Below are 19,510 nucleotides of genomic sequence, written 5' to 3' on the forward strand. Positions count from 1 at the left end.
TTTATCTTTTATTTTTGGGTATAAAATCACTTCCTAAAGAATAATATTTGCTATTAAGAATCATGTATTTAAAAGATAGTTTTCAGAAGATAACATTCATAATAATATCAAAGCATGCTACAGAAATCTCTTCAGGGTGAGGTTCATGTGAGTTTTCCTTCCTTATAATTTTCTCTTAAAATACCGGACTTCTATATTATGACCAGAGGCTAGCAGTTCTTATGTAGCTGGCCAGGTAAGAGTCCATATAATATTTTCATCATCCACTGGTCTGTGGTTAAACAACAAACGTAAGGATGATAAGGAAAGATTTCCATAAAAGCTAAATGCATTCAATGTGAAGACAAAGGCTGTTATTCTGAGATTATATCCTTCTTCTATTCTAGTTGAAATATATTTATTTTACAAGCTGATGGTGATTGATGAGAGTATTCCCTCTTACCTGGCAAAATAAAAAAAAATTCAGTATGTTGACCCCCAAATTTGTTTCCACAGCCCTTGTCATTGTGTTAGATTTGTTTGTTCCCTGGTAAGAAGAGAAAGAACATCTTTTTGTGGGGAAGGGTTGTTGTTTAACAAGTGAACGCTTTGGCCCTACTGCTTTGGTATTTATTCAATGTAAGGTTTTTTTGCAGGTGAACCTACTTCCCTGTTAAGCAGTATAATATTGACATGCATTTCTAGGCTTGTTTTCTTTCTTTTTTTTTTAAAGATTTTATTTATTTATTTTTAGAGAGGGGAAGGGAGGGAGAAAGAGAGGGAGAGAAACATCAGTGTGTGGTTGCCTTTCACATGCCCCGCACTGGGGACCTGGCCCACAAACCAGGCATGTGCCCTGACTGGGAATCGAACCGCTGACCTTTTGCTTTGTAGGCTGGCACTCAATCCACTGAGCCACACCAGCCAGGGCTAGGTTTGTTTTCTTAATGGAAACCTTGACAAGGTACATTTTGGACATAGTAGAGGACATGTTTGACATCTCTGCACTGGATAGTAAAGGAGGAAAGCGATCATTGCAGAGGGTCACCTGTGCTGCTTCTCTTGTCAGGCTTACAGGAAATGGATAAATGACAAGAGGCAGGGAGTGGAGGAGCCTCTTCTACCGGGTATCACATTCACCAACAACCAGCTCTTCTTCCTGAGTTATGCTCATGTGAGTAGACCAAGGAAGGGGCATCAGAGATGAAATGTGGGACTTTGGCTTGCTTCTTTGATTAAAGGTTTGGAACAAATGTTTAACGGCATAACTTTCATCTCAGTTGAAATTTTTATCTTGCTGCTTATTTTCACAATAAATTTCATTTTCATTTTAAAAAAGATTTCACTTATTTTCCGAGAGAAAGGAAGGGAAGGAGAAAGAGACGTAGGGAAACATCAATGTGTGGTTGCCTCTTGCACACCCCCTATTGGGGATCTGGCCTGCAACCCAGGCATGTGCCCTGACTGGGAATCGAACCGGCAACCCTTTGGTTCACAGGCCAGCACTCAATCCACTGAGCCACACTGGCCAGGGCAAATTTTATTTTCTTAATGTTCCATGAGACATCAGTTTTTAGCCTATTGTACTTTAATTGGAAGCTTTTTTTTACATTCAATACTATTTTGTATTAGTTTCAGGCATACAGCATAGCAGTTAGACAGTCATCTACTCTACAAAGTGTTCCCATTGATATTTCCCGTACCCACCTGGCCCATACATAGTTATTACAATATTATTGACTACCTTTCCTATACTGTACTTTATATCCCCATGACTATTCTGTAACTACCAATTTGTACCTCTCAATCGCTTCTCCTTTTTCACCCAGTCCCCTAACTACCAGACATAATTAACTAATTGAATCAAGGTTTATTGGCATTTTTAATAAAGTGGGTTACCAGCCCTATGGGAACTCACTTGATATTTGGGTAGTACAGCCTGACTTCTAATGTTACTATTTGAAAACATTTATAATAGCCATTTCAAGTGGCTCACCCATTGGCTTTCATGACCCCGCGCTTTCCTGCATGTCCCCTTTGCCTTGTTTGCGGACTACCTCACCACTCTCACCCTGTGGGGGAGCCACAGGCTGTGTTCCCAACTGTCAGATGAATAGGTGATGACTACGACAGCTGGAAAAAAACAACAAAGGCAAGGAGAGTCACGTGACTCTTTTGTGAGTTTAATGGGCTCTCCGAGCAGAAATAGATGACGTGCACTAAATAAGGGGCATTTCTGCATTGGAGAGTCTGGCTAGTGAAGCAAGTGCCAATTCTTTGTTATTAACTACTGCATTGGCTTATGTCACAAATTTGTAGGCCCCGTTTTCAAAGAAGTCAGGGATGGGTTGTGCAAGGTTTTGACACATGGACTCAAGTGGGCATATATGTCTCTGCATGCTCACAACTCCACCAGAGTTTTCATCGGCACAGCCTTCTGTCCCTCCTATTTCTCCTCACTAAGTTCGTACCTTCGCATGTCTTCTTCACTCAACGCTGCCTAAACGATTCCCACCTGTTTGGGGTGTTTTATTTCTTAAAGCCGACATGACAGCCCTAAACAAAATATCATTTATCCATTTAACACCAACAAAACTGGAGTCATGAACAACATGACTTCTGTTTAGTTTTCTCATTTCTCCTAAAACACCCCCAGTCTTTGGGTCTTCCTGATTAGAAAACCTGGATTCTTAGGTCTTATTTCGTTTTTCTATCCTTGTTTTTATGTGTGTTCCAAGAGCTAGATGTTTCATTCTTTTAAATGCTCTTCGTATTCAGCCTCTCTTTCTTTTCATCTGTTGGCTAGGTCTTGAACTCTTCTTTTCTGGATATTCCACCAGCCTCATGACATGATTTACTGACTAGTATCTTTTCACCACTGTCTGTGTTACATGCCACTGAAATACCATCGCATCTCATGCAGAGTTTTTTGGTGAAACATCAAATCGCCCAGGTGACTCAGTCCCCCTAAAGCCCATATTTGGTGCCCTGCAACTTCTGACTTTTCCCAAGACTAAAATCACCTTTGAAAGGGAAGAGATTTCAGACCATTGATGAGATTCAGGAAGATATGATGGGGCAGCTGATGGCAATTGGGAGAAATGTGTGAGGTTCCAAGGTGCCTACCTTGAAGGGGACTGAGGCATCATTGTCCTATGTACAGTGTTTCTTGTATCTTGTAGCTTCTTCTATGGCTAGATACTTTCTGGACAGACTTCATATAGCTAAAAGAAGCGCACACAGAGGCATAGTCAGAACTTCCTAGAGCAGGACTTGGTCAACCAGGGTCCATGGCCAAATATGACCTGCTGTCTGTTTTTGTAAATACTGTTTTATTGCAAAATAATCACAGACTTTCTTTTACTTATTGCCTCTGGCTGGTTTTGGGCTACAGTGGCAGAGTTGAGTAGTTGAAGCAGAAACCTTATGATCTGCCAAGCCTGATTTATTTACTACATTTTGCTTTATAGAAAAAGTTTGCTGACCTCTATTCTAGAAGACAAAGTACAAGGTCCATCAGTTCTTACTTAGGTTCTTACTTACTCAAAGTCCACCTTAGTTACACCCTAGTTCACAACATGTCTTTGTAGATGAAGTGAACTAACTGATAGCATAGCAACATTACAGTCATCTTTTTGAAATGTCTCCAAATAAGGTTGAAAGCCATATCTGATTTATTTTAAACTAAAGAGATCTAGGAAAAATAGAAAGCCATTTTATATCACTAATGAGAAATTTCTTAGAGCTTTTCCCACTGACAGAATGAGGGGATTTTCAGTCTCTTGTACATTGAATAAGTCTACCTATAGGAAGTAAAGTTATATCTTCCCTCCTACGAAGACACTAGGAAAACAGTAACAACCATAATGTGTTTATAGTAATCTCAGAAATGATAGTATGAAGCAAAGACAATACTGTACAATAATGTAAGAATAGGAGGAAAAATAACATAAGAAAAAACTCAGGTAAAATGGAGTGCCAGAAACAACTTCACAGTAGCTAGTTTCTGAGGAAATTGAAGAATCATATGACAAAAACATCTTCAAAGTTAAAGTCAGAACCACTGTGACTGGTGGTGTATCTTGATGGAAAACCATAGCATCATGTTGCCTTTCCTGCTTCCCGTATTCCTGCGGTGCCCGTGACCTGCCACCTTTTCCCCTCGGATATTCTTATCTTTCTGCTTCTCTCCATTTGCGTCTCTGCTTATTTAGTAGACATTCATTGGGAGCCTTCCTGGGGCCCGTAAATAGTCTTCTAACTAGTGTCTAATTTCCTTCTACTTTTATATATCCCTGCCAGAGAAATCTTTCTAAAATAGGATTTTTATCATTTTCCTGCTCATCACAGTGTTTAAATATAGTTTTAAGCACTTGAGGCTGTTGCTCAGGGCTTCAGAAACCTGGCACCTTCTCCCCGGTCCCCTGGGGCTGCCCCTTATGCACCCCAGTTTAGCCACACCAAATGTCTCTCTTTTTCTTCCCCTCTCAAATATGCCTTCGCTTCCATTCTCCTCCACTTTGAACTACCTCCCCATCATATTCATGCATCCTGGTTCTTCTCATACTTCAAGACTATGTCATATTTGAAGACATGCCTCGAGCCAGGCTTAGGTAGCTTATGGTGCAGAGACAAAACAAGGGAAGTTTATTTTTTGTTCATGCCCTTTGTTCAACATAGGCTGGTATTGGGTTTCTGCTCGTAGTTATTACTCAGGGGCCTGGGTTTTAGAGTCTTTATCCTGACATGGGCTTCCATGGTCACCACAGGAGTACAAAAGGAATATGAGGAAATGCGCAGTGGCCCTTAACGTAGCATTTTAAATTGTTCTGAAGGCTCGTAAAACTTCTGCCAGTTTTTTTAAAACTTCTCCAGGAAAGGACATATATCCCTTCTCCTCACATTTCACTGGGCAGCACAAGTCACACAGCCGTGCACAACTGCACAGGAGATGGGGAAGGGTTCTCCTGCCCAAGGGCTGCTCTAGGGTGAGGCAAACAAGGCCCCCAGCATGCAAAATACTAACTTCTCATGACCGTACTCAATAATGGGTGCTTGATTCATTTTCCTGATTCAAATGAATGCAGTTACATTTCATAAGGGTTATTGTAAGCATTATATTAATTGAATGAATACATTGGTTGATTCCTGGGTACATGTACTGTTCTCTTGATCTATTGCATTTGTCTGGAAACCTTCCTAATTTATTCAAGTTGTGGAATTATTTACAGTGATAAAAACTTCTGCTCTGGGGATTAGAATAATAAATGTTACCACTGATGAAGGTTTTATCTAATGTCCTAAAACTGTCATCCATCAAGTCTAAAATTACTCTTTAGTATAATTTGGAGCAGTTAAACCAGTAGAAAATGCATAATTGGAATGGAAATATGATTATCAGGATGCTGTTCTCTTCTAGGTAAGGTGCAATTCCTACAGACCGGAAGCTGCCCGAGAACAAGTTCAAATTGGTGCTCACAGTCCACCTGAGTTTAGGTAAAACGGCAAATGGGTGACACTGGTTTTTCACTGCGCATCTTCTCTTTTCTTCCCCCGTGCAGCCATTCCAGTGCTGGACCAAATAGGTGATGTGAGTAAAAGCCTGTATTGTGATTAGTGGTATCTCCATTTTGCAGACCAAAACAAAAAACAAAAATAACCTGGCCAAACAGAAACTTAGCATCTTTTCGTTCAGTGGGAAGCTGTTTTAGTCAACATTCTCTCAAATAAATTCCTGTAGTGGGCATTTGTGCACACCTAGTCTAGTAATGTATCAAGAGATTCATGAGACTGTACAAGACTCCAAAGGTAATTTGGAATCCAACTCATAGTTTTAATATTAATTCCTGTTTATTATCTTTGAGTTTTTGAAAGGAAACCACCCATGGACTCAGTGAACACCATGGGTGCTTAGTAAACTGGAATATGCAATTTATCCAACCACCTACCTTTTTTGTATTCAAAAAAGTCTCTTTTCTTAGACAAGGATGCTATTTTATGTACTCCATCTTTAAAAAAAAAGATTTTATTGATTTACTTTTAGAGAGGAAGGGAGGGAGAAAGAGAGAGAGAAACATGAACGTGTGGTTGCTTCTCACACCCCCCCTACTGGGGACCTGGCCCACAACCCAGGTATGTGCCCTGACTGGGAATCAAACTGGCGACCCTTTGCTTTGCAGGCCGGCACTCAGTCCACTGAGCCACACTGGCCAGGGCAGTGCCATATCTTAAAACACTCAGAGCTCTGGTTTGTTTTGTGTTATGGAATACTCTGTTCAATGCATCTTGTTCTTTCATGTGGCCAGCCAACAATCATAAATGAGTAGCTCTGCGTAGCCCTGAACACAAAGAAGACATACGGTCATATTTAGCTATTATAATACACACCTAGAGTCAAAAGCTGTACATTTGGCTTTTAGTTGGTATCTTATTTTGAAACAGTTGCTCATATATGAAGGGAAAGGGATTATGAATAACAGTCTTATATAATTATCAGAATGTATAAAATATTAGGTAAAAATAAAATTAAGGTTAATATTACTAACCCTGTGCTACAATTATAGTGTAGTTTGAGGGAAATTTTCTGTGGTAGGGGACAGAAAATTATAATAGGAAATTCACAAAGCCATAATAATTTGTATTTATTCATTCTTTGCTTAGAACATGTTATACCTGGATATTTTTATATTTAATGTTTAAATGAATCCATTAGCATATTTCAGGAAAGTCATCTAAAATTTCTCCTGTATTTAAAAGTCTTATTCCTAAAACCTTGCTTTAGAAATGCCTCAGAAGTTGACTATAAATTACCCAATAGCATAAAGTCTAATCACTGTATTAGAAATTCTCCCCCACCGGGTCAAACTGTCAAGAATGCTGTCAGTCTCTAATGGACTAAAATGTGCTCCTACTGACAAATGGTGCAAATGAAGCCACATAGTAGATTAATTAGTCAACAGATAAGTTGTTAGAAACTATTTCCTTTTACTAACTAGTTGCCTGTAATGTTGGGCTTTAACTGATCATTTACAGAGCATACTTACTAATTATTAGCTAAATCCTATCTGTAACATTTACCCAGGGTGAATCACATCATGAAATATGCATCCCTACTTAAACATTCCAGCTAACACATAGGAGATTATGGGGAATTTTGGGGGGTGGGTGGGATATTGGCCATTATATTCACTCAAAGGCTCATAGGTAAAGAAGTCAGTGGGGAAGAAATCGTGACTCAGAATGCTGACTCTGGTCAGCCCTTTGAACATGCACTTGCATAAGAAATGGATGAAGGGGGAGCTTTTTGCTGGCTTGCCAGTGATGTTTGCAGTAGCTATAGATTTTGAGTGCAGCAGAAACCACACAATGGAAATACAGTCAGAGTGCTGAGTAGGAATCTGTACTGTTTACTGCGGTTGGGGGAATTTGCAAAATCCCAGGTTTTGAAGTAAACTCCAGTTAACTCATCAATAACAGCTAGACACCATTTGCTGGCTTATTGTTGCAGGAACCAAACTCGAGAGAAATATGAGCCTTCAAACACAATAGAAATTTAGGGAAAGTATTTGTGGAGAATGAATGAGTTCTTTAAAGATAGCGATACCGTTACAATGTTGAGTAGAAGAAGTCAGAGACGAAAGAGTGCCTACTCTGTAATTCTATTCATACGAAATTCAAAACCAGGCAAAACTAATCTGTGGCAACAGAGGTCAGACTAGTAGATATCCTCGGATGTACTACTGGTAGGACTCACCTCCTAGGTGCTAGAAATATCTGATGTTTTGATCTGGGTGGTAGTAACATGGGTATGTTACATACATGCAAAAAAATCTATGAGCTGTGCGTTTAAGACATGTACACTTTGTATCAGTTATACCTTCCATAAAAAGATAAATTAAAAATGGAAAAGCTAAGTATTGGTAAATTCTACAGTTTATAGACATTAATGAAATTAGAGGAATATACAGTCCTATGCTCTGTATATAGCAATTGTAAATTTTACAGTTCATAAGAAGTTGAAAATACATGGAAGCTTAGTAGGAGTGTTTGCCTGGCATTCAGGAGGTGCTGGTTCTAGTGTCAGCTCTGTTGATTTTTTTGGAAGTTTACTTAACCATTCTGGGCTTCAGTTGCCTCCCCTGAAAAGAGATAAAATGAATGCAACATCCCTTGGAGCAATATGCTGCTCCAGTTTTCTCCAGAATCCGTCGATATGTAAGAATTAAATGACACGGGCTTTGACATGTCTTTTTCAGGGTCAATGGTGCAATTAGCAACTTTGAAGAATTCCAGAAAGCTTTTAACTGTCCCTCCAATTCCACGATGAACAGAGGCACGGACTCCTGCCGACTCTGGTAGCTGGACTGCTGGTTTGTGCCATCCTGGGAGAGCCGAACGGTGCCAGCAGAGGCTGCACTGAGCATGCATCACCTGCCTCCTTTAGGCCTATATTCCCCCGAGGACTTTTATTTTTAATGCATCTTCATTATTTTGGTGCTGCTTGGATTTAAACAGTATCTTTGCAAAGTTGTAAGGCTTAAAAAATGGAATACAAGAAGTGAACGAAGTATATTTCTTTAGCAAACCAACCCAACAAAAATAAATCCCTGGGCTAGTTAGTTTTGTTAAAACACTATCTGCTAAATCGTTGTAGCTGTCCATTTTAGTGTGTAAGCCAAAGCTAAATAGTACATAGCATTTTAATGTATAGCTTTGCAGGGGCCTAAGTAGAATGTACCCAGAAAAAAATTCAGTCTATTAACTTTTAACCCTCAATGATGAGAACACGTGCGCGGATACCTGTGAGGTCTTCCTGCTCTGTGAACTGTGGTACTAGATTTTATGTATTGTCATTACACAGCATTTATTAAATCTAAGGCAGTTAAATTTGAAATATGTTGTATCTTCATTTTACAAATTTTTTGATGCAGTTCTTGCCTTTAGCTTTGGACTCTATTGGGATGAAAATGGCCTCATGGCTTGTATCTACTGTAGCCAATAGTCCTGTTTAAGTCAGCTTGAACAAAGCAGGGAATAAGGTTACTTGATAAAGGACTTGAGTTTATCAAACAGACAAAAAAAAAAAAAGGATACATCTACAAGTCCCAGAAGAAGTCAAAACTCTTAGTCATGTAACAGCATGGACACCAGGAGATGAAATGTCCAAAATTTGATGTCGTCTGCCAAACCTCAGTGATTACATCTGTCTGCCAGGCTTGTTCCTTTAGCCCGATTTCTCTTTGTCTTGTTACCCTCCTATATGCGCATTCTCCTGTTTCTAAATCTAGTAGGCACCAAGCAAATGGCTTTCTGATTTCCCGTTAGGCACAACAGCTTTCATTCCGTTTTAGTGCAAAGGGCCAGACTACACTGAGGAGGACGCGAAGTGCCCTGCTTTTTGGGCTCAGTTAATGTTCCTTCTCTTTTAAAAACAGCTTTTTGAAAGTTTGTTTTGATTGGAGACATTTTAGAATCTATTGATTAAATGTAAAATTCTCCTCATAGTTCAAAGAAACAGTTTTTACTCTTCCAGTCTTCTTCTAAAGAGACTGCGAGAAAGAGCAGTACCATGGCTTCCATCTGCAGAGCGTCATCCTTTCAAGTGAACTCCTCCAACTCTTACTAGTGGGTGTATGTGCATGTGCATATGCGGGCAGGATACAATTGAAATGGCCTTAAAGTGGTTACCTGGCATTTCCGGTTTCTTGTAATAGCAACCCCCCTTTATATTATTCATTGTGTTTGTGGCTCTGGATTAAGTGGCCCAATAGGAAAATGTCAAGAGCAAAATGACAAATTCTGACTAACCATAGGAAGCCATTTTGCATCCCTGTGATTTATCATCCTTTTTTAAAAAAAAATATGTTTGTGTCACATCCTTTTGTAACCATGGGAACTTGTAAAGGGAGAAAAATGCAGGGCACCATCGTGAGGAAAATGATTATACTGCATTAGTCAGAAGAGAGTGATTTTCCCTTGACTTCTTCTTCTCCAAATGGATACACTTCTGAAAGGCAACTATGTTTTCCTTCTCTTAACCAGAGCTTAAGAATGACCTTAGTTTGTAATTTTTAAAAACAAGCATTATTAGGTTAGGGGTACTGGAAATGTATATGCCTTTTCTCTGGAAGAATCATTCTAATGTGTTTTTAACACACAAGATACTCCTTGTTTTATTCCTGGATTTGGACATTGAAAATCAGCTGAGGTTTGTTATGCTTACATGCAAAGCACTTTCCTTCTAGGTTTGTCTTTTTTAAACTCCAAATAAACCCATTCCTGCAAATCAGAGAAAGTGTTTGATAAAAGCATCAAATTATGACTTTGAAAATGGGAATTGTTTAGTCACTTGTTGGTTTAGGAAAACTGGTTAGTGATCACTTGGGGCCCTCAAAGTTTCTAAGTGATGAGGCTACCTTGTCATGGTTAACTTGACTTGATATAACTCAGTTATACTGCAAGTGATAGAAAAGGTGGCCATTATTAAAACAAAATGAAACCAAAGCATTAATTAAAAAATCACTATTAGCTAGAACAATTTTACCAGTAGGACTGTGCTAATACATGCTCATGTTGAAGTTTTCAGATTATACTCTTGTCCCTTTTCTTCAAAAGGGACAAGATTGCTAAAAGAAGCAGATACTGATTAAGTGGTAGAGGCAAGAAGGCAAAATGCAATCGTATGGGAAGGAAAGAAGTAGGGAGAAGCTGGCCCAAGAATGTGATTCTGAAGAGAAGACAGGATTTTGGCAGTCCTCGCTAAGCACATCCACTGGAGGAGAGCCATAAAGTTTTACAAAGATAATTATGGTAAATTAAAAGGAAATTAGACATTGGATCTCAGACTAGGACTGCCATACCACACGTCTCTGATTCATATACCAGATGTTCTGCCAGTGAACTCTTATCTGGGCATTGGAAGGCGTTAGCTTTTGGTGAAATTCTCCTGAATTAGTCAAGGATTTTATGTATATAAAGTGGTATCGTTTGGACTTCTCACCATTGCCCAGAGTTAGCTGAGTTTTCACCAACCACACAGCATCGGCCTCCAATTTCCATTTTTTCCTTTTATGAGATGGACTTGGACAGGATTAATGTAAGCTCAAGATTCATAAATTATCCTGAAGTTTATTCAGTTCCTTTCCTCAATGGAGCTTAAAGCGTAGCACATAAATTTTATCGTATTTAGCCCTGGAGCATTGCTAAGAAGCAAGTAGGAGCTATGGCTTCCACACAGGTTATGCTCATGCCAGAGGAGTAGAGGGATTTGAAATCACTTGCCAGGCATCCCAGAGCCAGGAAGGGCAGAGTCTGTGTTGGGCTGCTGACCTTGGCGTGAACCTTCATCCCTTAGATTATGCATCTCTAAATACATTCATTCCATCAGTATTTCTATAATCTCGCCATTTGATAAGCTTCTTCCTTGATATTTTTAGCAAAATATCTCAGTTACATATTAAATTATAGGAAAATATATGACTATTTCATGCAACAACATTCTCATCGCCAGTGGCACTGTCCCCCTGTTTTAAAGAGAGATGATCTTGTGTTATACATTATACATCTGAAGGGTTATTGTATGTTCTTTCCCTGCTTGTGAAACAATACGAACAATCGCTTTAAGGACAATAAAAAGTTGAAAATTTTCTGTTCCTCTTTTTAAAAAAGTATTTATTTATTTTTAGAAAAAGGGAGAAAGAGAGGGAGAGAAACATCAATGTGAGAGAGAAACATTGATTGGTTGCTTCTCGTATGTGCCCTGACCAGAGACTGAACATTGCAACTGGTAATGCAACTAGTGACTTTTCACTTGGTGGGCTGACACCCAGCCAACTGAGCCTCACTGGTCAGGCTCTGTTTCCTCTTATTTTAAAAAATATTAAAATCTACTACATCTATTAACATATTTACTTCTCTTGTAGACCATAAGATTTGCCCCAAAAGTATACAAACCACTGTGCTAGACTAGGTTTCTTGGCTCAGGAAAGTGGGATTTGAAGGTAGCAACTTTATCCATAGACAATGAGAGATTTGTGAGGTCATCATGGTATTCCTTTCTAGGATATAAGTCAACAGATGTGGATTCCCACTTAAGCAATAATATTCCTATTGAGGGAAAAAGAGGCTTCTGAGCAACTTATCACCCAGAATAGGGTTTGTCTTGCAACAGTGACAATGAACATCACAGCAGTGGTGTCAAACTCATTTTCACCAGGGGCCACACCAGTCTTGTGGTTGCCTTCAAAGGGCCGGAATAATTTTAGGACTGTATAAATGTAACTACTCTTTAACAGTTAAGGAGTTGAAATTACATTCAGGCCTTCGAAGGCAACTGCAAGGCTGATGTGGCCCCTGGTGAAAATGAGTTTGACACCCCTGCACTACAGTTACAATCAAACCAAAGTATCTGTGTGGTGTCATTTTTTTTAATAACCTAGTTAATTTATAGTCATTCACGCAGCACACAGTGCCCGAGCACCCATGATGTGTATTTGAGTCTGAACTAGCTGTGTGTGGGCAGATCATATGCAACTTTTGAGTCTCAATGAACAGTCAGCTCTAACATGGGAGGCAGATACAATCCGCCCTGTTACAATCACCCTACTTTGTGACAGGTATGATGATATATAAGGACATCAGGTTGTGGTTTGGTGCACCAAGAAGCAATTCTTCATCTCTCCTCCGTTGGACACTGTCGGTGCTCTCTCTGCCCAGATCCCAGCAAATCCCTTTTACTGGGCCCCTAACCTTGCCTTCTGTGTGCTTTCCTTTTGCATTAGCCTCAGCTCTCTAGGATGGCTGCCTTCGTGTGCCTGGAGCCTCTTTGCCCCGTGCACTTTCGGAGACCCATAAGTACTGGGGAGTTTATATCCTCTGCTGACCTCTGGACATTGACTTAGTGGTACAGGACAATGGAAGCTTGCCTTCCTTGCCTGGGGCCACACAAATCCAGAGGCATGTCATAGAGTTCATACTGACTTTTCTAGGGCGCATTTTGGTGTCAGGCTGAGAGTGCGAGTAAAGCCTGCTGTTGATTATTTTAAACATCTTTCTGGCATGTATATATGTTCAAAGATCTGGGAAAGTATGCAGTGGTTTGTAGAAGGTATGCCATGGCATCCATGTACAAGAGGTAGACATCAGATGGGATACAGACTTGGTGGGTAGTAAGTAGCTGAGTATAGCCTATTAATGCCCTTCGTAGGGAGTTTTCTCTAGTTTCTGAGCTGATCCTTGAAGTAAGAATATTTGTGTGTAGTGTAGTGGCAGAAGGAAGGATGCATGGAAATGACCAAGTTTATGAGCGATCTCTGAGGCATGGACAGGAAGAAGGGGCTTTGGGGGAATGAAGGCAGGGAGTCTAGCATCTCTTTTGCTTTGGTTTATGTGATAGATTTTATAGACCATACAGGCCAAGAGGTATTGAGTCCGCTTTGATTTGTATATAATCGAAATTTGAAGGAAGCTAATTTTTTGATTAGGTTTAAGGTATTTGAATGTCCCTACAGTTAAGCTGCCATCTTGATTAAGATCACACCAGCTGTTAAAACAGATCATGTGAGTGGTTTAATATAATTGAAGTTTTTTTATTACATACAAAGTATGTATTAATAATCAGTTTCCTTTCATGTTGTGATTCACCATTCTTCACATGATTGAAAACATGCTCATCTCCAAGAAGCTGGTGAAGGAGAAGAGGCCATGGGAAATACTGAATGGAAGGTTTGCTCAAACTCTAGAAGTTATCTACATCACTTCTGCTCATATTCCATTGGCTAGAGCTCAGTCTTGTGGCCAAACCTACCGCAGGGGAGGCTGGGAGGTATAGTCTAGTTGTGTTCCCAGAAAGAAGAGGAAATGGGTTTGGCTATCAGCCAGCAATCCCAGCTACACCTTGTAAAGTGAAATATGAAGCAGTAACTTTGAGCTCTTAAGGATTTAGGAAATTGCTTTTGAGCACAGCACAATGAAAATGTAAAATGCAATTGGTAGCCTGCAGTTTATTCTGTAGGAGTCTTTTTAATTAACAGCTTAATTGGATAATTTAATCCCCTTTAGAATTAGAGATATGAAAATGAAAATAAGATACTCCCTGTGATCTGACAATACCGTATTTTAATAAACACAGCAAAGTGAGCTGGGAAACAAATACCATAGAAGCATTACCATAATTTGTGATCAGTGAAAGAAAACCTGATCTATAATTTTAATTATTTCTAAATGGTTTAGATACATGTTTCATTTGAATGTGTGTTTTGTTTTGTTAATTGTCTCAATTAGGAAGATAACTGAATATAAGATTCGGTGGCTGTGCCATGGGTTTCCAATAGGTTCTAAGCTTTTAAAATATATCCCATTTACACAGTAAATAAACATTCTATGAAATAAAATATTGTGTTATATCTTCTAGTATTTTTAGAGAATTTGTATAAAAATTGTTTTTACTTCTCCCTTGATTATATGAGGTGAGAAGTTTTACATACTATGTTCTTGTTTTATGCTTTCTCCACTTGAAATGGAAACTGAGGCTCAGGAGTCCAAGAAATTAAGTGTCCATGTACAAACCACGAGAGTACTGTTTGAATTAATACTGGCTTGAGATTCCACTTTACAGAAAGAGAAGAACTGAGTAAGTTGAAATCCCCAACATAAAAGCTACCTACACTGTTAAGTATCATTGATGCTGCCAGCTGGGCTGGAATGTCTGCGGATGCCTGCAAAAAGAGAAGTATAGTTTACAGTTTAGAAGTCTATTCTGTCAATTTCCAAACTGATTTAGAAGTCAGCGGAATCAGTCCCCTGTGAATAGTCACGCAATCCTCCCACTCCGGTGACATTTGATGAAGGAAAAAAAATAGCCCAGAGCAAATTTTTCCAAAATTGGCCAGATTTTTAGTTGGCATTTGTAAATGATATTTTCCCTAATAATGATCATGATGAAAATGGCTTCCATTTCTTGACACCCACTGCGTCCTTGGCATTCTGCTAGGGTCTTGCATGCGTTACAGCTAATGCTCGCAGCAGTCTTGCAAATTCCTTGTCACTCTAGAGGTGAGGAATATTTGAATGACTGGCCAAGACCACATTAATTGGAGGAGCCAGGAATAAAGTCAACTTTGTCTTACTTCAAAGACCATTCTCTAATGTTCTATTGGGCAAATGGGACAATATTCACAAACCTGATTTTAACCTGTAACTTACTGAAGATTTCAGGTTATGTTCCACAGACAGGAGTCAGCAGACAGGGATTTGTACTTAATGATATTATAGTTCTATCTTGACTCCTTCAGAAAGCTCTTCAGAACCTGTTCTTCACTGATGCTACTAGGTACCATTTCTTGAGGATGTACCATGTGCCTGCCCGATATGCACTAAATGCTTTATTTTAAAATTCCATCTAATTTAATCATTATAATAACTCCACTATTATTCTGTTATTGAAGCTTGGAGAGTTCAGTGTCTTGCCTATACATGTTTAGCTAGGAAGCAGCAGGGCCAGATTTGAATCCATTTTTATCCAAGTACTCCCGTAGGCAAATGTGTAGTTGTGATGACCCTAAGTCCTGGATTTCTTGGCTGGAATAACCCCCCAGTTCAGTTGATTTACCTGTGTTCAGCCCTGTGATTGCCTGGGTTCTCTCTGTTTGGTCTTCTGAAACCAGAATGTCTCTAGGTCACCTTCTCCAGAGAACAGCTACCCTTCCTGTAGGCGGCAGAGGACCTGTAAGTTCAGTTACAGAGTTTTAAGCAATTGCTCTGTTTTTAACCCTGTCATGCATCCTGACATTCACTGTTATCTGGAGCTTCCAAGGCCTGAGGCCTTCTGGTACTCTACAGGGCACTTGAGCTTGCCTCTAGTAGGCATCTGTTATTTTTGTCCATGTGGGGTTATGTCCTTAAAAAATATTTTAGTACCTCTTTTTGTTAGCAGGAGAATAGTTCATCAAGATCTGAGTAACTGGAAGCCTACATTTTGATTTCTAATGGAAATACTGTATAACAAAAATTCATTTTGAAAGAAATGCTGCTATATAGTTCTATACTAAACTACTGCCTGTCCCCATCAGTATCAGTGACTAAAAAGTCTAAAGCTTCTAAACTGCCAAATATTGGGAGGTTTTGTTTTTTTTACACAAAAGTCAATCCTGTTTTTTCTTAGTTATTTTAATAAAATAAGCGTACATAAACATTTGGTATTAATCCATTTCTCCCAAAGACATATAACTTAGTCTTTGGAGAATATATTTCAGATGAAAGCAATGTATCTCTGTCCACTTTCCAAAGCTGCCTAGGGATACATCTAGGAGAATGCTAGAGTGGATTTGTCGTGAATGCTGTGGAGGAAATTACTTGTCAACAAGGGCCAAGTTCCATTCTTGGAGATTCACATTTCAAACCCTCATTTGCACACATACGTAGGCTCCTGTGCACATTGCGTTTGAGTTCATGCACATAGCTTTTTGGGAAGAAATCAGTCAAAGGCCTTTTTAAGCTTAAATAGTTCTTTAAAGCTCAGTGCCTCAATTCTATTGTAAACATTGAATAAAAACCATTTTAAAGTATTCAGTATATTGGGGAGAGGGGAGGGAATTTCAGAGAAAAGGGGAAGGGTTTGCAGGAACAAGTATAAAGGACACATGGACAATAACAAGGGGGGTGGAGACGGGAGGGAGGTGGGGAGGGCTGGGGGGTGGGTTGGGATGGGAGTAAAAGGCAGAAAACTGTATTTGAACAACAATTAAAATGATAAAAAATAAAGCATTCTGCTTATTAAAAATACTCTGCAAATGCCAGTAATAATGAACATACTCTCTCTCCCAAGTCTTAATGATAACTACGAAGTAATATTTACTGCAGAATAAGAAAAAAAAATCAACTGTCCTTTAATGTATGCCTATAACACATGGGGCAGACTGCTCACAGTCATGTTACATTTTGATTAACCCAGAATTTGGTGACTTTAACCTTAAACTTCATAAACAATTTATAATAACAGCATCATCATTCCTGTTTTAAAACTCTTCAGTGATCTTTCCATTGTATTTATACTAAAATTCAAACAACTTACCCTAACCTGAAGGTCCTCCATTGTCATGTCTCCAGAACATTGTTTGCTAGTCACACCGGTCTTCTTTTTGTTTCTCAGTTTGCTAAGCTTTCTCCTATCCTCTCAGTCTCAGGTCTTTTCCTGCTTAGCCTGAAACGGTCTTTGCATGTTTTCCATATAACCTTATCGAAGGTAGGACCCTCCACTTTCTAGTCTATCATCTCACCTAGCTTACATCTTCTTAGAGCTAATCAGTTTCCAATCCTCCTTTCCCCCCTCCCCCCACCCTCCCCATCCCTCACTTTAGCTCTTGCTGATAAGTAAAAATTTCCTTTTGGAGCATTCATGACAAATCCATTCTTGCATTCTCCTATATCCATTCCTAGGCAGCTTTGGAAGGTGGACAGAAATACATTCCTTTCATCTGAAATGAATTCTCCAAAGACTAAGTTACATGTCTTTAGGAGAAGTACTAAATGTTCATGCATGCTTGCTTTATTAAAATAGCTAAGAAAAAAATAAAATGGACTTCTGCATAAAATAAAACCTCCCAATATTCATATAAGCATCCCTAGGACTTTGAGGAATAGCAAGAAAGCTAGTGTAGCTGGAGTGGAGTAAGCAAAGAATAGTGGAAGACAAGATGCTGTGAGAACAAAAAGTGGCATTCAAATCGCTGATGGCTATGTAGACCATTGTTAAGAACTCTTGTTTTCACTCTGTGTGAGAGGGGAAGCCATTGGAGGCTTTTGAGCCGAAGAGTGGTAAGATGTGGCTCATGATTTCCAGGATGATTGTGGTTGTGTTGAGAGAAGACGGTGGAGGAACCAGGGAAGAAGCAGGAAGACTAGTTAGGAGGCTGTTGGCAATCATCCAGGTGAGAGATGGCTGTGTCCAGGAGTGCAGCGGGGGAGCCAATAAATGAACAATAACAAAATTTAAGAAAAAAACTCCTTCATAATCCCACTACTTTAAATTTCCAATTATTCCTGTTGTATATGTCTTTTTCCATGTTTCTCTCTGGATCCAGGCATAATTACGTGGTATAATTTTAGTCAGAGCATAATACGATTTTGCATATTTTTTTTTTCATTCAGCAGTATTGGCATGTGTCCATGGTGCTTTATAATAGTCCATTTATAATAGCAGCATAATCTTCTTTAGAGTTTCTGTAACATTTTACTCAGTCATTTTTTATTATTACAAATTTATTATTGAATTCATTTTTAACTATTATAAATAAGACAGAGATAAGTATCTTAATATGTAGAGGTTTTTTCCTATTGATTGTTTTTTTTAGAATAAATATTAAAGACTGAATTTACTTGATCAAAGGGGTATGCATATGCTTTGGTGGCTTTTGAAATATACTAACAAATTGTTTTCTAACAAGGTTGTATGTATGGGGATACACATATTGTTTTACAACACAACTAGATTAGAAAAAAGTCTTGACCATAAGAAAGACACAGCATACGGGGGGAAATAGATGTGTAGCCAACAACTATAATAAAGAATGCTATAAGAAGGTACCACATTTAGCAAAACCTGATGAGTTCTCAGCCTTACTAATTTTATCTTTACTAATATTTTACATCTATTGAATATATAAAAGTGTGACTGGCTGTTAGCTTTACTAATTAACTTTTTGATTTTTACCTCACTTCCTGTAAATTATCCACACACCAATCAATGTTCTTTGCCCATTAAGCTATTACGACTTGACTTTGTTCTTTTCTATTATGTGAGATTTTATTGCTTATTATTTGTAGTCATTTATTTAAATGGAAAAATTCTACAGCTATCTCTGCTTGGATCCTCATCTTTGTACTTCTGCTATTAGTATTCTTTTGTAAGGCAGTGGAGACAGACAGAACGCTCTACTTCATACAATTTACCTTGGTGGAATAAGCATCATACAAAAGAGTCTAAAAAATGAACTCAAATTGAGAAAAAACACAATGTTAGGTGTACATCAAGTAACTGAACAAATATTTATTGAATCACTTGCCAGATATTATTCTAAGGATGGGAATATAATGATGAGTAGGAGTTGTAGCTCCCAATTACTTAATGATTTAAAAATTATTTAACAATTCAGGAAAAGTAGATATGTAAATAACAATTTCAGCAGTGTAATATATTATTGAATAGAGGTGAGCAAGATTTCTTTGGGAACAGGACTGGATAAAATAATTTATAAAGGTAAGCAATGAAAGAATTATAATTTCCCCAGCTGCGAAATCAAAATAATAATGAAAATGAATAAGGAAGACAACTCAATAGGAAATTGGGCTGATGACTTGAGCTTGTTTACAAAATTAGGATATCCAAATTTCAAAAAAAATCTATGAAAAGGTACTTAACTTCACTAGTCATCGAGGAAATGCAAATTAAAACCACAGTGTGATTCATTTACATACCCCTGCCTGAAGAAGCGCTAAAAAAGGGATTTAGATAAGCAGAGTTCTCATATACTGCTGG

At 38.6% G+C, this 19,510-nt stretch overlaps 1 protein-coding gene across 2 annotated transcripts in view; it reads left to right on the forward strand.

Moving 5' to 3' along the window:
* The window catches only part of PHEX (phosphate regulating endopeptidase homolog X-linked), a 168,325-nt gene extending 159,273 nt beyond the window's left edge, over positions 1 to 9,052 (forward strand). For both annotated transcript variants that reach the window (XM_028522759.2, XM_036016337.1), the window contains 3 exons: positions 1,049 to 1,153; positions 5,399 to 5,475; positions 8,235 to 9,052. In XM_028522759.2, the coding sequence (XP_028378560.1) occupies positions 1,049 to 1,153; positions 5,399 to 5,475; positions 8,235 to 8,337 (285 nt within the window). In that variant the 3' untranslated portion in view covers positions 8,338 to 9,052. The remainder of the gene's footprint in view (positions 1 to 1,048; positions 1,154 to 5,398; positions 5,476 to 8,234) is intronic.
* Positions 9,053 to 19,510: the final 10,458 nt, after the last annotated feature.

The sequence above is a fragment of the Phyllostomus discolor genome, chromosome X, assembly GCF_004126475.2.
Source record: "Phyllostomus discolor isolate MPI-MPIP mPhyDis1 chromosome X, mPhyDis1.pri.v3, whole genome shotgun sequence".
Taxonomy (NCBI): domain Eukaryota; kingdom Metazoa; phylum Chordata; class Mammalia; order Chiroptera; family Phyllostomidae; genus Phyllostomus; species Phyllostomus discolor.